Here is a 19865-nt window from a genome sequence, read left to right as displayed (position 1 = left end):
TGCTAGGGAAAGGACGAGCCTAGTACGACAGCCTACTGCAGTAGGCTAAATTAAAGTCTGTTAAATCTGTTTTTTAATCTCTGTCCTACTGAAAAAATAATAATTAGATATATCTGAATTGATTCAGAGTTAACCTGCCTTGTATAGAACTTATATCCATGTTCAAATCGCAAAACTGACAAATTCCAGAGCCATATGGCTCTGCTGACATCTAGTGTCCGAGTAGGTTATTTCACTAAATTCACTTCTATTTGTAGAGGTGTGTACTAGAAACGAGAGCCATGTCGAGAGAAACGAAACTGAAACTATTCGAAAACTCTCGAGTCACGGTGTATTTAATAGCCTCGGTCGGTCCCAGCCTTACTCACAGCAAAGAGCGCCGCGGTGTATTGCGTACGGGTCCGGGGGTCGGTACGGTATTCGTAGTCTACTCTGTAAATCCTGTCCAGTTTATTGTACGTGTTTATTATAAATTAATTCACGATGGAATCGGATGATGATAACACAGTGAGATTAACAAATCTCATTGAAAGCGTCAGACCAAGGTTACGAAGACTCATCCAAGTCGACCCTGTTTTGGATCTTATGCATTCTATTGGCAGTGAGCAGAAGGAGCGCATTAGGAACCAGGCAAGAGCTGAGTGCAACATAAATGCCGCGGATTCCCTCATAAATATTGTCATAAAGGAGCCACATGGAGACGGCTGGTTCAGGGAATTTGTTGACGCTCTGTCTGCCGGAGGTTGTCAATATGCAGCTGATCATGTGGAGGCAAATCTTTCAAGCCCCAAAGTGGAGGCAAATAATGACTACTGCGTTCGACTTATTGAACTTCTCTGTACAAATCTTTTGGACATGAAAACGAATGATGTATGCCTCGCCTGCCTTTCTGAAGAAATTCTCACCCAAGAGGACAGCGAAATTGTAAGTTGTGAGAACTTGCCTTGGGCCTTGTGACTAGGATATCGCTTTTGTCAGCAGCAGCTTTTATCAAGTCTGGGTCAAGCACTGCAGAGCCATATAGATAGAGTAAAGACAGTTACGAAAACTCCGTTCACTTCATAGGGCCAGTCCTTCCAACGGAGGCTCTTCTTCTAATCTACATAGAATGGGAACAACAAATGGGTCCTGGACCGGAAGTAGGCAGAACTGCCGAATCTGGTTTGAACCATAGACTAAAAGCCAAGGTTTGAACGAGATCAGTGATCTGGATATAGTATAGTAGCTAGGATATCCATCCATTATGTATCAATCTTCCAAAAAGCGTTGATATCAAATTAATGAATGAATGAATAAAACGTTTCATACTTTTAATATCTAAAAAAAACAAATGTGATTAAATGTGAAAATGTCTTTCTACATGCAGAAACATCTGGCTGATCTTGGCTTTGCTTAAATTGGCTCAAATGGATAGTGGGTCATTCGTCTTTGCAGGCATTGACCAGAAGATGGCAGCCTAACATTGCACTCGTGTTTAGAATGAGCAACTTGCTCTGTACTGAATCTGATTGCATGTATACTCAAACTAACTTATATGTTCATGTTCTAGATACTTGCTTTAACAACGAACAATGGAAATATGAATGGAGCTCGTGAACTTCTGAGAAGAATTGTGAGATGTCGGCCAGGATGGTTCTCCAAATTCCTGAATGTTCTGCATGAAACAGAGCACCTACTCCTATATCAGGAACTAACAGGAGGGAGTCCTTCCAATGACATACAAGGTATAAGTAGAGATCAAAATCACCCTGAGGAATGCCATCCATAAAAGTTCATATTTTATTTATGCATACGAATCGTTACAATTGTAAACTTTAAATGTATTCAATTTGATTTCACACAGTACAGTATTGTAGTTTACTTTGCACATCATTTTTCCTTCAATTCACTGTACATTGAACACAGCCATCGACCAAGCTGTTTTAAATAGGACATACGAATACAATAAATTATATATAAATAAGAGGATTTGATATGTGTGTGCGTGCGTTCGTGCTTGCATGTCTCAGGTGAGACTGATAGCCCGTCTCCACTGACAGATGAGGGTGAACTTGCAAGAAGTGATGCTGCAACAGAGGGAGAAGGCTGTTCTATCCCACAGGAGGAGTCACTGGACAGTGTCAGTAACACTACAGAAGGTACTGTTGAGTTCAAGTTCTTTATAATTTTTCCTTCAATTCACTGTACATTGAACACAGCCATCGACCAAGCTGTTTTAAATAGGACATACGAATACAATAAATGATATAAATAAGAGGATTTGATATGTGTGTGCGTGCGTTCGTGCTTGCATGTCTCAGGTGAGACTGATAGCCCGTCTCCACTGACAGATGAGGGTGAACTTGCAAGAAGTGATGCTGCAACAGAGGGCGGAGAAGGCTGTTCTATCCCACAGGAGGAGTCACTGGACAGTGTCAGTAACACTACAGAAGGTACTGTTGAGTTCAAGTTCTTTATTAATGTCCCCGGAGGGCAATTTGATTTGCAGCAGTTCATAAAGGTTTGTAACATAAAGACAGTACAGAACAGCAACAGACAAGTGACAACATAGCATAGGACAAACATGGCATGAGCACGTACATCTGTGCTCATGCTAAAAAAAGGTAAGAAAAAAAAAGAGTAGCCAACCAAGTACAGTACAAAGTGAGGCATCATAGCAGCAAGTGTCATCATCATAAAGTGACATCATCATAAAGTGCCAAGAGCCAAGTGATAAGTCATAAGTGCTAGGTAGCCTACTAAATATCATCTTCATCGTCATCATCATCATCATCATCATCATCATCACAGTTTTTGAGTGGTGTAAACCACTCCTACAACTGGCTTTGTTAGTTTACGTGTCTGTCTGTCTGTCTGTTCGTACAAAAAATGAGCATGGTTGCTATGGTCACCCAGTTCACACGGGTGTGATTTCATTACGTCAGACATTACGTCAGACCACAGCTGATCAGTCTATATAAGACCTTACACCACTCAGTTCACACGGGTGTGATTTATTTTACCTTCTTCCGGCAGCATTGACTGCTTGGATCAAGGCAGGGACAAAGGAGTATGGACCTGTGGTCCTAGGGACACACAAGTGAAGGCCACAGCAGCATATACTCTGAACTGAGTGGCTTTTTTGAGCAGCTGTCTATTATAAAATAAATCAAGGCTCTCCAATTGGATGCCAGTAATTTTAGCGAAGTTTTATCCTTGATAACGAGGTTACCGTACCAACAGATACAGGAGAAAGAAATGACGGAATGTATGTAGGCACTATAGTAACAGTTTCATCAGGCTTTTGTCAACATTAAATCTAGCCAATTTTCGTAGACAGGTGTTGCTGGCCCTTTTTGCACAGCATGTCTAGACTCTAGAACGAAGGTGTTAGTTAGTTTATCTACCAGAAGGTGGGGCTGGATCGTATCGAACGCTCATGAAAAATCAATAAAAAGCAGCCTGGCATGATTTTTATTTCCTTCCAGATGTTTATAAAGTAGGTTAAGTAGAGTGGCAGTTGCATCCTGAACGCCCCTGCCTTCCCTATATGCAATATGAGGGAAGGCAGGGGCCCTGAGGGTGGATGAGGGTGGGCTCTGAGGGAAGAAGCTCACTGTTGTTACATATCATGGCTGTCAGGTGGACCTGACACTCTTACATTTCAGAAAATGGAAAAATTAACCTCATATGTATACAAATCCACAGACAGACTTAACACTTTCACTTTCACCTGCCATATTTTCAAAAGTAGAATCTAGAAGCTCACTTGTCACATCATCGTGACACGTAAGCTTGTTTGCCAATTATTTGTGACAGTCTGTAGTATGACAAAGTAGGGCATTTATAAAAGAATCACACCCGTGTGAACTGAGTGGTGCAAGGTCTTATATAGCCTGATCAGCTGTGGTCTGACGTAATGTCAGTGACCATAGTAACCATGCTCATTTCTTTGGGTCCCACGTACAGGTACACACACGTACAGGTACACACATACATAGACACAGACAAAGCTGGTTGTTGGAGTGGTTTGCACCACTCAAAAAAAAGTGAAATGTTAAAATATGAAGATAAAAGGTTTCTGCCCAACAGCCACAACAAGGACAACACAGTATTCTGTAGGCTATATTTGAATAATATGTCAAATGTAATTGTGACTCCCTGACAACAGTAAAGCAAGATTCTAGCACTAGTAAGTAGTAATGGCAGCGGCATTAATATTTATTACTAAAAATCATGAAAAATATCGATGTGTAAAAGAAACCAGAGGATGGGGCATTTGAGTCAACCTTCTTCAATCTTACATGAACTGAATGTCATGGAATCGACTTTAGAAGATCATTGTTTATTAACAGATGTTTTAAATCTTTTATCCAGTCAACAGTCAACAATAGAGCATCACTCTTGCCAACTTGGATGGTGACAGCTCATGACAATAAAAACATTTTTGTTCTTTTTCTTCTTTCTAATTATTTGTTCGGCCCAAAAAATGTGTTTATTGTCATGATTTGTCACCATCCGAGTTGGCTTTGTCCGAGGCTTACAGGTCTTTAAATAAATACTTTCTGAAACGTCTATGGGAAAATGAATGGGGAATTCTCTTCCGGGCTGCTCGTCATCATGAAAGGGGGCGGGACTGCGATGCTCTCTATGGTATCAGGATGTAAATGTTTTGTATAATGGTGTAGTATAGTTATATCTCTCATCTCTTTTCAGACCTATACAATGAAGAATCTGTTGAAACCAGGCAACTGGTAAATGGCTTCCGTCTTTCAGAACCAGGTGAGACTGTGATTAATTTAAAATATTCACTGCTCAATAATATTCAATATGCAAACCAGTAAAAAGACAACACACTTGTGTGAATTGAACGGTTCCTTTTATCATGATGATGATGTATAGGTGCAGTAACCACCGTAACCGTGCTGCTAGTACTGACTAATAGACACACATACACACACAAAAGAAAGGCGAGAAGGATGTGTAAGAAGGGAAAACACAGACAGTTATGGTGGTCTGAGGGTATGTCATAGAGCTATAATATATCTAGAGAACGGATTGAGGAGCGACAGCCCCGCCCCCCGCTATTCACTTCAATGGAAGTTGCTCAGTGGTGTTTGAAGCACACTGACAAAGTCTCCCGGGTAGTACCCCTCTAGTGTTGATATGATTGGTTGGCTCCTATCATAGTACCCCTCGCACTTTTCTTGTGGTACATCTACGTCACGTCCTACGTCATGATTCATTCATACATTTAACATGGGCCCAGCCAGCCTGCAGTACCAGGTTTTGACCAGTAGGGAGACTACTTCAACGTTGCCCAGCCATCCTGGGGGCTTGGGGTATGTACTCTATGGGTATATGGCTGCCATGGCTTCACTCAGTTCACTGTGTCATTATGACTTTGATCATAGACTTTCTTCTTGTGCACATTGATTTTGCAGCGTGCTGACAATTGCCTTTATCCAGTAATGTAAAAAAAAAAAAAAGGTTCTGGAGTATGCAGATGGTCAATGTTAAAGACCCCAGCTCTAGCACCTCATTCAGAGAATTTAAAATGTGCCCCGACCACCACCATTCTGCCTAATACTAGTGAGACCATTGGTCCAGTTGGGTGTAAGGAGCAGCACAGCCTCTAGGGGCCACTAGCACACTCCTAGTTGTACTCTTGTTTGGATGTCTTTCTCATTGTTTTGAGTATTATCTTGTCTATCTATGTCTATTTATTTCATATAAAGAAATAGATTATTTACTCATTTAAACTTATGTTGACATAAAAAGCATCATATTTACCAGCTTGTAACAAACATTGTATACCGTATAACAATAATGTTTCATTCGACCTAGTTTTCCCACTGTATTTTGGGTGCATAGATTTTGATTTAGACCTCAGAGTTATAGAAGTGTACAGTGTTAGAAAACGTCACATGAGAATGGATTTTCAATAGGAGCGTTCCTCCAGTCTGCCGTGTTAATCTCCTGAATATGTTCCATGTGTGTAACATGACAGCCACAGACTAGGGGTTAAAGAGTACGGAGCATAGCCAGGCCTTTCAATTGCAAACATATGCTACAGTAACTCCATGGCGCTGGGTTGTAAACTAATCTAAACGGAATGTTTAATGCCAATATAGACAATTATGTGCTTCACAGCAACATTTTGCATTGAACTCTGACGACTCTCTGCCTCGTTTATCCCCACACAAGTGTTTCAATAAGTGTGTACTTTATAATGCACTTTAACAGTACAGCTTGTAAGAACTAATTCATGCAAATATCCTTTGTTTCATAGTTAACGTCCTGCTGCCAAACTCTTCCATTGTTAAGATTCCATTGTTAAGATGACCTACTTGTAAGTGTAACTTACAAGTAGTAATGACACCAGGGATATGAAAACAAACAGGAGACAGCCAGGGAAAGCTCAGGAAATCTACATTCACTCTGTGTGTGTGTGTGTGCGTGCATGCGTGCGTGCGTGCGTGCGTGCGTGCACGTGCGCTTGTGTGCATGCACGTGTCTGTCATGCTGCATGCACGTGTCTGTCATGCTCTCACATATTATCAAGGTATAGCCCGCACAACTCCACACAGTCTCAAACTTCTTGAGCATTCTTACCGGGTGCGCGGTCGTGTAAATAACTTGAACAGAAATTTCTCTAAAAGAGAAAACCACTTGAAGAATCAGTCACACTGGCTTCTCAGGGCTTCTGGGAAATTGAGGCGCAATGCAAAGTATTGGAGCACAATGGCGGCGCCCATGTCTCCCAGTTCCCAGCTGCTGTTGTTATTACAGTTATTACGTTATATATATAAATATATATGTAACGATCACACTATTTTTTGGCGGATTTTCATGAAATTGAACAACGATCGCGGCTGAGTGGTTCTTCAAAGGTTAGTGAAAAACAACGGCAGTCAAATGAGGATTACGATGAATTAATCCTGCAGTCAAATTGTTGATAAGTTTGGAATCTGGCAATAAAATATGAAGGGTCCATAAAGCTCACTCTCTACTTCCTATTGAATTTGGAATAATAGAAACACATACATCTCCACCTCCATAGCCTTTGTACTGTATTACTGAAGTGTAGTTTCATACAGCTACGTGAGACAGCTCTTTAACCTCTGGCATACCAAGTGAGGCAGAGCTTTAGAAGCTTTGTGCACTGAAAAACAACATATTTGTGCTCTGAACGGAATTTGTACCTGAGTGAATGCATGCATGGGGCTGTGCTAAAGAGACATTTAGTGGCAATTAGAATAGTTACATATGACCTCTTTTGAAACTTTAGTCCTGTGTACTAATTGTAGCCGTCGGACACCAAACTGTACCCCCCCCCCGTAAATGTATGCTCTTATTTGTCATACTTTAATGTCACACAAAAATAGCACAAATTGCAGATTTGGGACACTTTGTGAGAGTCCAAGCTGCTTCTTTTCACATTCCCCGGCCGGACGTAGTGCGTGGAAGGAACACGTTATTCCGACCAGTTCCTTTCCCCTCCATCAGGCGCCCTGGCTGGCCAAGTGGAGGTAGTTTAGAGACCAGGATTACTGCATTTTTTTTGTGAGGGTACCTACCCTAGGGGACACGGGGAGAACATGCAAACTCCACACAGAAAGGCCCTTTCGCCAACCCGCCTTGGGTATGGGCACTGATGACGCGGAGGAGAGGCATTTGGTGTGTTTGATTGAGAATTTTGAAAGTCTTGGAACATCTTTTTTCCATTTACTTTACTGAGAGCATGTTTGCGCCCAAAAAGAACAGCTTTTCCTGTGCTTGTAAAATGTTGTAGCCTATAAAGTAATTGCTGGTTGCCGACGTGGACATTGGTCTGAAACCTCTGCTTTGCCTTGCTTTCTTGAAGAAGAAACCAGCACCGCAGCCATTGCTGGAAGCCCCAAAAAAGCAGACATTGTTCTTCGAGATTATCAGATGGACGTTGCTACACCTGCCTTGGAGGGAAAAAACATCATCGTATGCCTGCCTACAGGAAGTGGTAAAACCAGAGTTGCCGTCTATATTACCAAAGAACATCTTGATGGCAGGAGAAAGGCGGGACAATCAGGGAAAGTGGTTGTCCTGGTGAACAAGGTACAACAGAACGTCTTTCACAGATGACTCTTTATATACTATACTACACTGGCCTGCCCTATTTATGTTCCTTTGAAGATCCCAAGTCATTTCTGTGCTTCTCAGTGAATTTAAACCAGTGGTCCGGCTAACCACAAATTACATGCCTTAAGGTTTAGATACTGTATCCTGTTCCCTTTTGTTCAGCTTTGGAAAATCACTGTCATTACTTATCCCAATTCATATTAAATAGTTTTCCCAGGCACTGCACTGTAATGTGTGACTGTGCCCTAGAATACTGCTTTGGAGGGACCAACTTGACAAAAATCCTTAAAAAAACGTTATGTGGATTTATAGCTTATTGCTTGCTGGAAACATTAGAAAAGAACACATTTGTAGTATTGTTTTTGGCAGAAACGGGAGTGCTCTCCCGCTGAACCTCCTGAAATTGTAAATATTACAAATTATTGTACGGCCAATTTGAATTCCTGCCTCAAACAAAATGTCTCATTAGATACACATCTGTGCTGCTGCGCTGCAATGTTTCAGTAGAGTCTAAACAATTCATTATTTATTATGATCATGAACTGTTTTCAGGCATCAATGAACTTTAGACTTTATATACAGCTGTTGTACTCAATTTTGCAATGTGAGTTAACTCACATCGCTGCAAATTATTCTTAACCGTCACTGCCCTCGGAGGTACAGTAATACTGCAATTTTGTTTTTGTTGCCACTTTTGTGTTAGTTAAACTACTTAAGCCTCTATATATGTACGACAAATATTGAAAATAGATTTGTTTTAATTATTATTATTATTAATAATAATAATAATAATAATGTCAGGGTTAATGTGGATAAACTAACACTGAGGATGTTGATCTCCCACAGGTGCCCCTTGTTGACCAGCATTATAACGCAGAATTCTGGCCCTTTCTGAAGCACAGCTACAAGGTGGAGAGAGTCAGTGGAGACTCCACCCGCAAAATCTCTTTCACAGAGATCGTGAAGAAGCATGATGTCATCATATGCACGGCCCAGATCCTAGAGAACTACTTGGAGAGAGCCAAGAGTGGGGAGGACGAAGGGGTTCGGTTAAGAGGTGAGACGTTGCACTACGATTTCTTCCTTTCAGTTTGCCTCATGATACGACGAGCGTCAAGCACAGCATGGAATGATATGACAGCTTATCCATTCACGGCTACACTATCAAATACTGTGGGTTCATTCAACTCTTAGAGCGTACAAATGGACCCACAAGGCTCCATTTGGTTCCATTCAAGCTTACATTAACACTCAGGATTATACGTTGCAGGTGGGATATTTCCGTGTGGCTTGAATTTAGTTAATCACACAATATGCACTATACACATGAGAGAGAGAAAAAATAGGCGATCTCGGAGGCAATCCAAAACATACACAAAGAGGTCCATCTGGAATTCTCATGTATTCAAAGTGTTCTATAGCCTACATTACATAATCATCTTTCATTTTGGATTAGCATTAATACATGTGAATAAATCAGGTAATACCAAATATATTATTTTAAACATATTTTTGGGCATATCTATTTCATGCCCAACAGGGATGCCATGGTAAATATATTATTTGAATCCTCTGTGGCGTGTAGAGGACATTCTTCAGTGGCGTTAGTTGAAGCCTATCGGGCCTTTGCCAGAGGCATTGCCAGGTTTTGGAGTAGGAGACAAACAGGAGGACTCACAACATCTCCCCTGACAATAAATCTGACAGGCTCTTGTCAAACTCTTCCGGCATCTTCTGGTCGTTCTCGCTGGCACTCAACAGTCCGAGGTGGAATAGCCATCTCAGTGGAACATATGCTGTTTGTTGAAACGCCTGAAGGCTTTTTTTCCCCCTCTTTTTTTCCTATCTGCTAGCTTCCAGACCACATGTCTGTTCAAGCCATCAGTGTACGTCTGATCATATTCACATGAGAGCCTCGATCACCGCATCACACGGACGCATTCCAAACCCAACATACTCCCTCTCTGGGGATGCATTTGTACCATTCTGGTTAAAGTCGTAGTCACAAATTTGTACACTTCGTCACCTTGCACTGAGTTATTTTTGAAGGAACGGTCTCTGGTAAATGTGGTAGTGTGGCTTAAAGTGCAGCGTTTAGTTCCTAGAAAAGAGGTGGTTTGTGTGGGAGGATCTCTCAGGCATTGGGATGCTGTAATTTGTGAGTGAAAATGAACCACCTCTATATTTACTTTAAAAACATTCAAGAAAAGAAAGGGGTTTCTGGGTGCAGGTAAATAAACTACCAGAGTGCCACTGTACACACAGTACTATTATTAACTACTGTATACTCTATAGTCTGTATTCATCATAAGTATTGTGGTGCCTCTGTTCTGCTTTGATTTATAAAGCATCTTATGCAATCTTAGAGGGTTTTTGTGGAAAAAGTGGTGTTACCCCATCAGAGTGTAACGTTTCTCTCCTGCAGATTTGACGCTGCTTGTGATAGATGAGTGTCACCACACTACGAAAGGAGAAGTCTACAACCACATAATGATGCGCTACCTGAAGCAGAAGCACAAGAATTCCAAGCTGAAGAAGCTTCAGAAGGAGCCCGTGCCCATCCCTCAGATCCTGGGTCTGACTGCTTCACCAGGGGTTGGAGGGGCCACCAAACTGGAGAAAGCTGAGGAGCACATTCTGCGTGTAAATTCTCTTTACCACGACAAGCATCCCCGATCTCATCCCTTCATTTGAGTCATTTGAATGCCTTGCTTCTGAAGCTCTGCCACGCCTTCCTTGGCACCCTGATTGCCCTGCCAAGCTGTTTCCAATGTTCCACATGGCCCCTGCACACTGGGCAGCCATAAAGCTTACTATGCCTGTCATACTCTTACCACAAAGGGAAAAATTGAAAACAGCTTTTAGGTTCAACTCTCAGCCTGACACAATGAAGTTAGTGTACAAATAGCAATCTCTCCCCAATAGGAATGTGTCTCTCTTTGTCTCTCTTTTGGTAGATTTGTGCAAACTTGGATGCCTGTAAAATCATGACAAGGACCCATGCAGAGAACACAAATAAACCATTTAAGAAGATTGCAACTGTGGAAGAGAGAAAACAGGTACACTAATTTACAGTAACTGTTACATGAGCATCATCAAGGAGCTTTTCTACTCAGATTTACAAATTACAATGTTGACAATGTTGTTTTGTTTTGTTTTGTTTAGGATCCTTTTGGGGATGTAATCAAAAGAATGATGCATGCCATTCACACACATGCAGAACTACAGCCTACCTGTGACCTCGGCTCTCAGATGTATGAGCAGTGGGTGGTCCAAAAAGAACAAAATGGTAAGCAGCAACTTGGAACATGCAAGTCTCAGAGCTGTATTACAGCTGGGATTAGTTTAGATTAGCTTCACATCTTGATACCAGCCGTGACAGTGTGGCTTGTGTTGTTTTAGTGAGTCAAATAGTGAGTCTGAGTGTGTGGTGTTTATGTCTAGAGAGATTTTGACACACAGGTGTATAATGAAGGCCAAGTTCGAAGATGGGTGTGCTCAGAGCAAGGATGCCATAAGTAGGGGGTCAACAGAGCGTGAATTCCGTTTGTGTCCGAGCATAGGCATGGTAACGCCCCGCCTGCCTGTGATTGGCCTACCGACACTGTCCTCCGAGGTGGATATGCTGGATGCCTGGATAGTCTGATGCGAGGGTGGTGGGATAGTATGTTTATGCCGTTTGCTTTGATGGAATAATTGATTGAACATGCACGCCATAATATGATTTGATTTGGGTGTGTTCTAAAATAAAGTGTTTGTGTTGTGTAATTTGTTTGTATGTGTAAACTTGAAACATTATTGTACTATAAAAAGGTCTATTTTCCCTTCATATTTATCCTTTTTAGTGTAATAGTATTAGTTTACTATAATTAGATTAATACACGATAATCAACAGTATCAAAGCAAACGGCATAAACAATAAGTTTGCCTCTTCTACAAAAATACAATGTACAAGTTAGTTACAAGGCTCGTGTCGCGCGTGTCAAGCTGTTCTCTTGTAGCATATTATTTATTTCTCAATCTCACCACGGAGTAACCTGCATCTCGGAGGACAGTCAAGACGGGCAGTGTCAGACCAATCACAGGCAGGCGGGGCGTTACCATGCCTCAGCCATGCCTATGCTCCGACACAAACGGAATTCACACGTCAACAGATACTGGCTAGTTGTGGCCGTTAGTTGCTAAAACGTTCCAGTACTTCATAAAAAACTATTTTGAGGATACTTGTTGTTACAGTATGTATAATCAATACTACTAACATAGGTTAACACGCCGATTGCCCGGGTTATTGAATCCATTCAATCAGCCCAATCGATTTACAGCAACGGAGCACTTTTACCGACAGACCGGAAGTTATACCGGATGTGGCTGGAGCAGCTAAATGTAGCCAAAACACTCTAAAGGCGATCGACAACGGGAGGCATGATTAAATCTAACGCGACTAGCGACTGGACAGCGGGGGGCCGTCTAACACAGGATCTTTTCTTAGAATTGGACAGGATGATTTAGATCGCGAGTTATTAACGTTATAAGATTTCCGTTGCCGTCGGCTAAACGGGGGGACATTTTTCGATGACGTCCCACTGTTGTGCAACATCGAGGATTGCGCAACAGGCGCTCCTAGGCTGTAGAGCGATGTGATCGGTTTTCATATCAATAAACTTCGTCTTTTGGATAAAACTTCGTCCTGGGCGCTTGGTGTTACCAATAGAAAGGATGGTGAACTTCGTCCTGGGCGATTGCCGATTGGGGTGTTAAACGTTGACCAAGTAATATGAATACATTTGGCATCGTTCACCTGTTTCACCAAACTAACTTCCCTCTATTGCACCACACACTACACACAGATTGTATGTTGCCGCTGGTGTGATCCCATCGCAAGATGGTCTGTAAAGTAGTGATTGAATTTGGCATAGTGTAATCTGGCATAAATTATTTTAATTAGGGTTGTCCCGATCGGATCGGGTGATCGGAAATCGGCTCCGATGATTTTCAAAAGATCGGAATCGGGGAGAAAAGTTCGGATTTTTAATTGTCAGTTTATAAAAAACTGTTGTGTTTATGCTAGTTGTTTTCCTTCTGGTCCCAGACTCCCAGTCAGAGATCATCAAACAAAGACTAGTCACACTCAGAGGCGTGAAAGACACCTATTATGAAAACAAAGGAAAAGCAACTCCCGCTATGCATGATGGCATACAGTTTTAAATGTTCTTTCCACTAGTTGAGAAACCGTGAACTGAACGACCTGGTGACCTATGAGGAGTCCATCCATGTACTGACAAGTTGGAGTTCAAGGAAAAGGGAGTTCACAGAAAAAGGGAATTAGAATCTCAAGAAGGAGTGTCGGGTTGAGTCATTATTATTAGGACATTTAGGACATACCAGTAGGCAGTAGTAGTCAACGGTTGAGAAACAGTGGGATGTATACACATGGGATGCATAGCATAGCATCTAAGTCAGGGTGGTGGTCCCCATGGTTCACAATCAGTTGAAAACCCCTGCTCTAATTAACCAATACATCATTATTTTGCTATGATTTCATGCTTTCAAGAAAAAAAAACACAATGACAGTCATTCTAATAAAGGTATAGTCACATTTTGCCTTTCAATAATTGAAAGGCAACACAACAGGCTAGACTAGAGTGACATACATTAGGATATTTGCTATTGTGATATGGCATAAGTGTTATGTAAAAATATAAAGATCGGATCGGTATGTCTCAAAATCAAATGATCGGAATCGGATCGGGAGCAAAAGAAACGTGATCGGGACATCCCTCATTTTAATATATAATCTTCCTTTTACAGCCGCAAAAGAAAAAAAACAGAAAGTGCGTGTTTGTGCTGAGCATCTTCGGCAGTACAACGAGGGCCTTCAACTGCGCAACACCATACGCATGTGTGATGCACTCAGTTTCCTGAACAAATATCAGGAGGGGGAGATGAAGAGAAAAGTGGCACCAGAGGAAGAGGTTCCCATACACATCACAGACACTGAGAGATTCCTCTTTAATTTATTCAAAGGTACTGGAATATTGCCCCTATCCCAATAGATATTTCTATACCAGTAAGATACAAATAAAATGGTTATGTTGGTTGTTCTCAATATGGTAAGATGGGACATTTTAACTTGTCTCTTTTGTGTCCTGCAGAGAACAAGGAGGAGATGCAGGCTCTGGCAAAGATTCCAGCTTATGAGAATAAAAGCCTGTCAGAACTGAAAAGCAAGATTTTGCACGAGTTTACCAGCAGAGAGAACGCCAGAGGGATCATTTTCACCAAGACACGTCGTAGTGCCATTGCATTAAGTCAGTGGATTCAGGAAAACCCCAAATTTGAGGAGATTGACGTCAAAGCCTGCTATGTCATCGGAGGAGGGGACCAAAGTGTTGTCAAACCAATGACTTCTGTGAGTGTGCCTTTGTGAAAGCCACTTTGATTAAACATTCCCTTTGTGCCTTGCTCCATGTGCAACATGCTTAAATTCTCTCCTTAATGTTTGTTTTAATTAGGCAGAACAAAAGGATGTTTTGAACAAATTCGGGAGTGGAGAAATCAACGTGTTGATTGCTACCACAGTGGCAGAGGAAGGCTTGGACATTCCACAGTGCAACTTTGTTATCCGATATGGCCTAGTGACCAATGAGATAGCTATGATTCAGGTCTGTGATGATTGTTGGCCTATCTTAAAATATACTTGTCCAATATATAATAAACTGTATTAAAATATTACACAATTATCTTACCATTTACAATGTCATTAACTTTTGTAGGCCCAAGGTCGAGCAAGGGCGGAGGACAGCAGTTATACTGTGGTTGAGGTGGAGGGCTCTGGGGTTGCTGAAAAGGAGAGTGTCAATGAGTATCGTGAGAAAATGATGTTAAAAGCCATTGACAAAATCAAGAACTTGAATCAAGAAGATTATGACAAACGGGTATGTTCTTCTGTCGGTTATGCTTTCATAATTTCAATTATTTTGAAGTTAAAAATGATTTTTAAGTGTTATTTTTGTTTCTTTTGTTAGATCATGGACTTTCAGATTCAGGCTATAATGGAGAAAACACTGCAAGCTCAGGTGAAGACGAAGAAGCATATGAAGAAGGAGAGTCCATCTAAAGTGGCGTTTAGTTGCAGAGGCTGCAACAAACATGTCTGCACTGGAGAAGACATTGAGATCATTGACAACATGCATAGAGTCAATGTTACGGCACAGTTTCGGTACAAATTGCAATTCTCAGCTGATATTTGTCTCCACCAGGCTGAAGGCATGACTGAATGAATGAATGAATTTTATTTATATAGCACCTTTCCAAACATATAGTCACAAAGTGCTCTACAGACAGGTTAAAAACAACAATCATAAACATCAAGAACATCAGAATAACAAAGCATTACATCACATCAAGGAAAGAAAGAAAAATAAATTAATATATAGTAACGTATATATATATATATATACATACATATATATACATATACATACATAATGGGGCATGGGGAGAGAGTATGTTTTGCACTCCGTCTGTGTGTCCGTCCGTCCGTTACCAGCTGATCTCCAGCACCGTTGGCCCGATCCATGCCAAACTTTGCACACACACTCCCTAGATACCAACGATGAACCTGATGCCCCGAATTTTCCTGAACGGCCTGTTATAGCGCCACCAGGAAGCCGACTTTTGTCAAACACTTTTTTTGCTATTACTCCTCCAGATTTTGTCCAAAAATCCCGCAAATCGTTACACACAGTATCTCTATAGTCGTAGAGATACAATATTGGATCTGTCCGATATTTCATATTCCATCCTAATTGGCTAACATTGGCTTTCAAAATTTGTGATTTTTTCAAAATCGTGAACGCAGCGTGCAATTTACGTGAAATCTTTCACGCACTTTCCTACTAGACTGAGGAATATATCCCACCCTTTTTACATTGGCCTGTTATAGCGCCACCAACAGGTGGATTTTAGCAAAACACATTTTTGGAACAAAATGCCTCAAATCATCCAATTGTCATCAAAGGCATAAGAACAAATGGCACCCTTTACACATTGGCCTATTATAGCACCACCAGGAGGCCACAACCTGACCTGCCCTGGTGGAGACCTATAGTATCGTGATTATTGTCTCCACCAGGCCGAAGGCATGGGGAGAGAGTATGTTTTGCACTCCGTCCGTGTGTGTGTCCGTCCGTCCTTCCGTCCTTCCGTCCGTCTGTGAACAGCTAATCTCCGGCACCGTTAACCTGGTCGATGCCAAACTTTGCACACACACTCCCTGGATGCCAACGATGAACCTCTGCCCCACATTTTCCAGAACGGCCTGTTATAGCGCCACCATGAGGCAGCTGTTCACAATTTTTACCTAAAACTGCACCGATCTGCGTGAAACGTTCCATGCACACTCCCTAGAGGCCAAGGGTAAACCTTTGACCTGCATTTTCCGCATCTGCCTTTTATAGCGCCACCAGGAGGCCGACTTTTGTAAAACACATTTTTTGATATTACTCCTCCAGATTCTGTCCAAAAATCTCACAAATCGTTACACAGTATCTCTATGGTCATGTGCTCAAGTCGGATCTGTCCGATATTTCATATTCCATCCTAATTGGCTATAATTGGCTTTCACAGTTTGCAAGATTGCCCCGTTTTGAACAAAAGCCTCAAATCATGAACGCAGCATGCAATTTACGTGAAATCTTTCACACATTTTCTTACTAGGCTGAGGAATATATCCCACCCTTTTCACATTGGCCTATTATAGCGCCACCAACAGGTTGATTTTTGCAAAACACATTTTTGGAACAAAATGCCTCAAATCATCCAATTGCCATCAAAGGCGTATGAAGAAATGGCACCCTTTTCACATTGGCCTATTATAGCGCCACCAGGAGGCCACAACCTGACCTGCCCTGGTGGAGACCTGTGCCCCGAGGGGCACTTTTTCTAGTTTAGTATCATGTCACTATCATGGTTGGTATGTCAGTATCATGCCAATATCATGGTTAGACCCTGATAACATGTCAGTATCAGGATCCAGTCCAATTTAATGTAATATAATATTTAACATTTGAAAAGAAAATCGATGACAGCAATCACCAAATCAAATGGCATAATAACAATCATTCTTTTACAGTGAACTTTTCATTCAAAGAGAAAACACAACCCTTCAAGAGAGGTGTCTGGACTACGAAGCCAATGAATTCATAGCATGCAAGGACTGTGGACAGGTACTATGATTTTTTTATATATATATATACACAGTACATATGATGGGAGATTAATAGGCAAACATCGGTATCGGCCGATTCTAGTTGTTTTTAGATTTATCGGCATCCGTTCGATTAATCAATCAGACCGATTCATTAATCGGTCCGATTAATCGGTCTGTCTTTACAGATAAACAAGCCCAAAGTAACAGCTTGAACAGATCTACAAGCTCACAATATTAAATATAAAGGTATTAAAGTTAAATCTGACTTGCCTAAGCCTGCAGTGCAGACACCCTGTTACATGTATTTTTCAGAATGGACAAAATTATTATATTTTTTTAATACAGAATGAGATCATATCGACATCGGTAATATCGGTTATCGGCCATAACGGCAATTAATTATATCGGATAACGATATCGGCCAAAATGTCTCATCGGCACATCCCTATACTGACCATAGTGAGGTCTTCTTGACCTGCAGTGTGGTCAAAACTTGGGGAACAGAAAAAGTCAATTGATTAAAAATAATACATTCCCTAAAATCACAAGATTGTAGATTGCAATTACCACAAGATATTGGCTATAGATTCTGTTATTTAAAGTTATTTATACTACAGCTAGACAATCAGATTTCAGCATAACTGTTGACCTCATGGTTAAGTCCACATGCACACACACGCACACACACACACACACACACACCATCCATCCATCCATCCATGGGGTTGCTCCTCATTAGGAAAGGTTTCTTTCATGGGGTCTTGGTGGTGCAGTCAGTAGTGCTGTCGGCTCACAGCTAGAAGGTCCTGGGTTCGATTCCCGCGGGGGAAGCTGTGGTCGGTGCCCATTCCCCTGGTTGGGGTTGGCAAAAGGGCCTTTCTGTGTGAAGTTTGCATGTTCTCCCCGTGTCCCCTAGGGTAGGTAGCCTCACAAAAAACATTAACTGCCTCCCCCTGGCCAGCCGGGCGCCTGATGGAGGGGAAAGGTACTAGTTGGAATAACGTGTTCCTTCCACGCACAATTAGATATCACAATTGAAATTAAGTTCATATTTTAGTATGTATGATATGATATTGAACTAGAACCTGCCAGCTGTTAAGGAGTGGTCTGCTTACTGTATTTGCAAAGTGATGTGTCCATTCGTGACTAATCTCAAATCTTATGTTGCAGAGGTGGGGGTCAATGCAACTGTACCGTGGGCTCAAGTGTCCGAGTCTCCATGTCAAGAATTTTGTGGTGACATACAATGGCAAGAAGAAAGCAAATGTACCAAGCAAATGTACCAAGTGGAGTGAACTTGCTATCCAGTTTCCTGCCTTCGACTACATTACACATGCCAGCCAAATGGTGCAAAGCTCAGACGATGAAACAGAGTAGAAGGATTACAGATGGTTTGCAGAGGTTCAGTTATGTAGCGCTAGCACATGACATTGTTTTTTTCTTTGGGTCTTTCAGATCACTAATTCTGAATCAGAAGGCTGTGACTTATAGTATACGTTGCAATATCCTGAGTGTTAATTTAACTGTAAAAATTGTCTCTTTGCCATTTATTCTCTTAGGAATGAAGTGCATTATCCAAATTTTTATTCTCACACTTTCTGCAATATGAACCGTTTCAAGATTCAAGATATTCAAGAGTGTTTATTTGTCACTCACTCTTACAAGTACAAACAGTGAAATGTTGATGTAGCATGCACTGCAGACTTTGTTGCTAATAGAAATGAAACAACAAGATAATACTGGATTTCATATACACACACACATGCGAACACTATCAAATAATATAGTACAGGTTAAGAAAAGAGAAGTCTTATATTGTGAGTGAGAATAATTTAGTTACCGGATATATAGAATAATAAAGACAATGCATCCTCTGTGGTGCGCAAAAAGTGGTGTTTATAGATTGATGCGGTTTTTCATTTCTTTTTTTCCTTTTTTTGTGTCTTTGGGAACCTGTCAACAAAATGTGTCAAATGCTACGTGCTGATTTAATGAATAGCAATAACAATTAGGAAATACACTGGTAAGAATAATGCTATACATCAAAATGACTGTGATCATAAATGACATCGCACCACTCCCCTGTGTCACTCATCTGATGAGAGGTACCTCTGAGCCTGGTGTTGCTGTTCGCCAGAGTGCACCTGTCAGCTTGCTGACAAACGTCTGCTGGTAGTTTTCCATTAAAAGCAAATGTATTTGGGAATTGGTCGTGATTATTAATTATATTTTCTAATTTATGTTTGACTCAGAAATCCAGAAATATGCACCTGTCAGAATACAGTGCCAGACTACCAGTATATGATATATGTTTAATTTTGGGTGGCTTCTGTGCATAGCTTTTTCTTTTCTTTCTTTTTACAGTCCATGGTACACATAGATAGAATACTCGCTACTGTATAGTCACTGAGCTTATAACATTATATTATGACCACTACAATAGGCCTATATCAAGGGTTTTCAACAGGTGGTCTGTGGAAGTATTGCATGTGGTCCCTGACCATTCATCTGGTAATGTAGGATTTGTTGATTTAAAAAACAAATCTTTCCACTAGTT

The 19865-nt window shown here is 41.2% G+C and overlaps 1 protein-coding gene across 5 annotated transcripts; it reads left to right on the top strand.

The window, feature by feature from the left end:
* The first annotated feature begins 405 nt into the window (after nt 1-405).
* Nucleotides 406-19514, top strand: ifih1 (interferon induced with helicase C domain 1). 5 transcript variants are annotated; one of them, XM_079519231.1, is made up of 17 exons: nt 406-924; nt 1550-1724; nt 2010-2138; nt 2331-2432; nt 4696-4761; nt 7847-8073; nt 8944-9154; nt 10523-10740; nt 11055-11156; nt 11263-11386; nt 13906-14121; nt 14250-14506; nt 14610-14759; nt 14871-15032; nt 15123-15316; nt 17231-17324; nt 18479-19514. In XM_079519231.1, exons 1-17 carry the CDS (start codon nt 484-486, stop codon nt 18683-18685), a joined length of 3075 nt encoding a protein of 1024 aa, XP_079375357.1. In that variant the 5' UTR covers nt 406-483; the 3' UTR covers nt 18686-19514. The 5 variants fall into 5 exon arrangements, with proteins under 5 accessions (XP_079375357.1, XP_079375356.1, XP_079375355.1 ...); XM_079519230.1 differs by having other exon boundaries at nt 2301-2432; nt 7850-8073; XM_079519229.1 differs by having other exon boundaries at nt 2301-2432.
* Nucleotides 19515-19865: the final 351 nt, after the last annotated feature.

The sequence above is a fragment of the Electrona antarctica genome (genome assembly GCF_951216825.1).
Source record: "Electrona antarctica genome assembly, chromosome: 13".
Taxonomy (NCBI): Eukaryota; Metazoa; Chordata; class Actinopteri; order Myctophiformes; family Myctophidae; genus Electrona; species Electrona antarctica.
The sequence above is the reverse complement of the archived record's forward strand: the minus strand, read 5'-3'. Positions and strand labels throughout refer to the sequence as shown.

Coding starts and splice junctions, on each gene's coding strand:
- ifih1 (XM_079519229.1), top strand. CDS start 484: ATGGAATCGGATGATGATAACACAGTGAGATTAACAAATCTCATTGAA. Junction 4,762..7,846: donor CTTCCGTCTTTCAGAACCAG/GTGAGACTGTGA, acceptor GCTTTCTTGAAG/AAGAAACCAGCACCGCAGCC. Junction 11,387..13,905: donor GGTCCAAAAAGAACAAAATG/GTAAGCAGCAAC, acceptor TTCCTTTTACAG/CCGCAAAAGAAAAAAAACAG.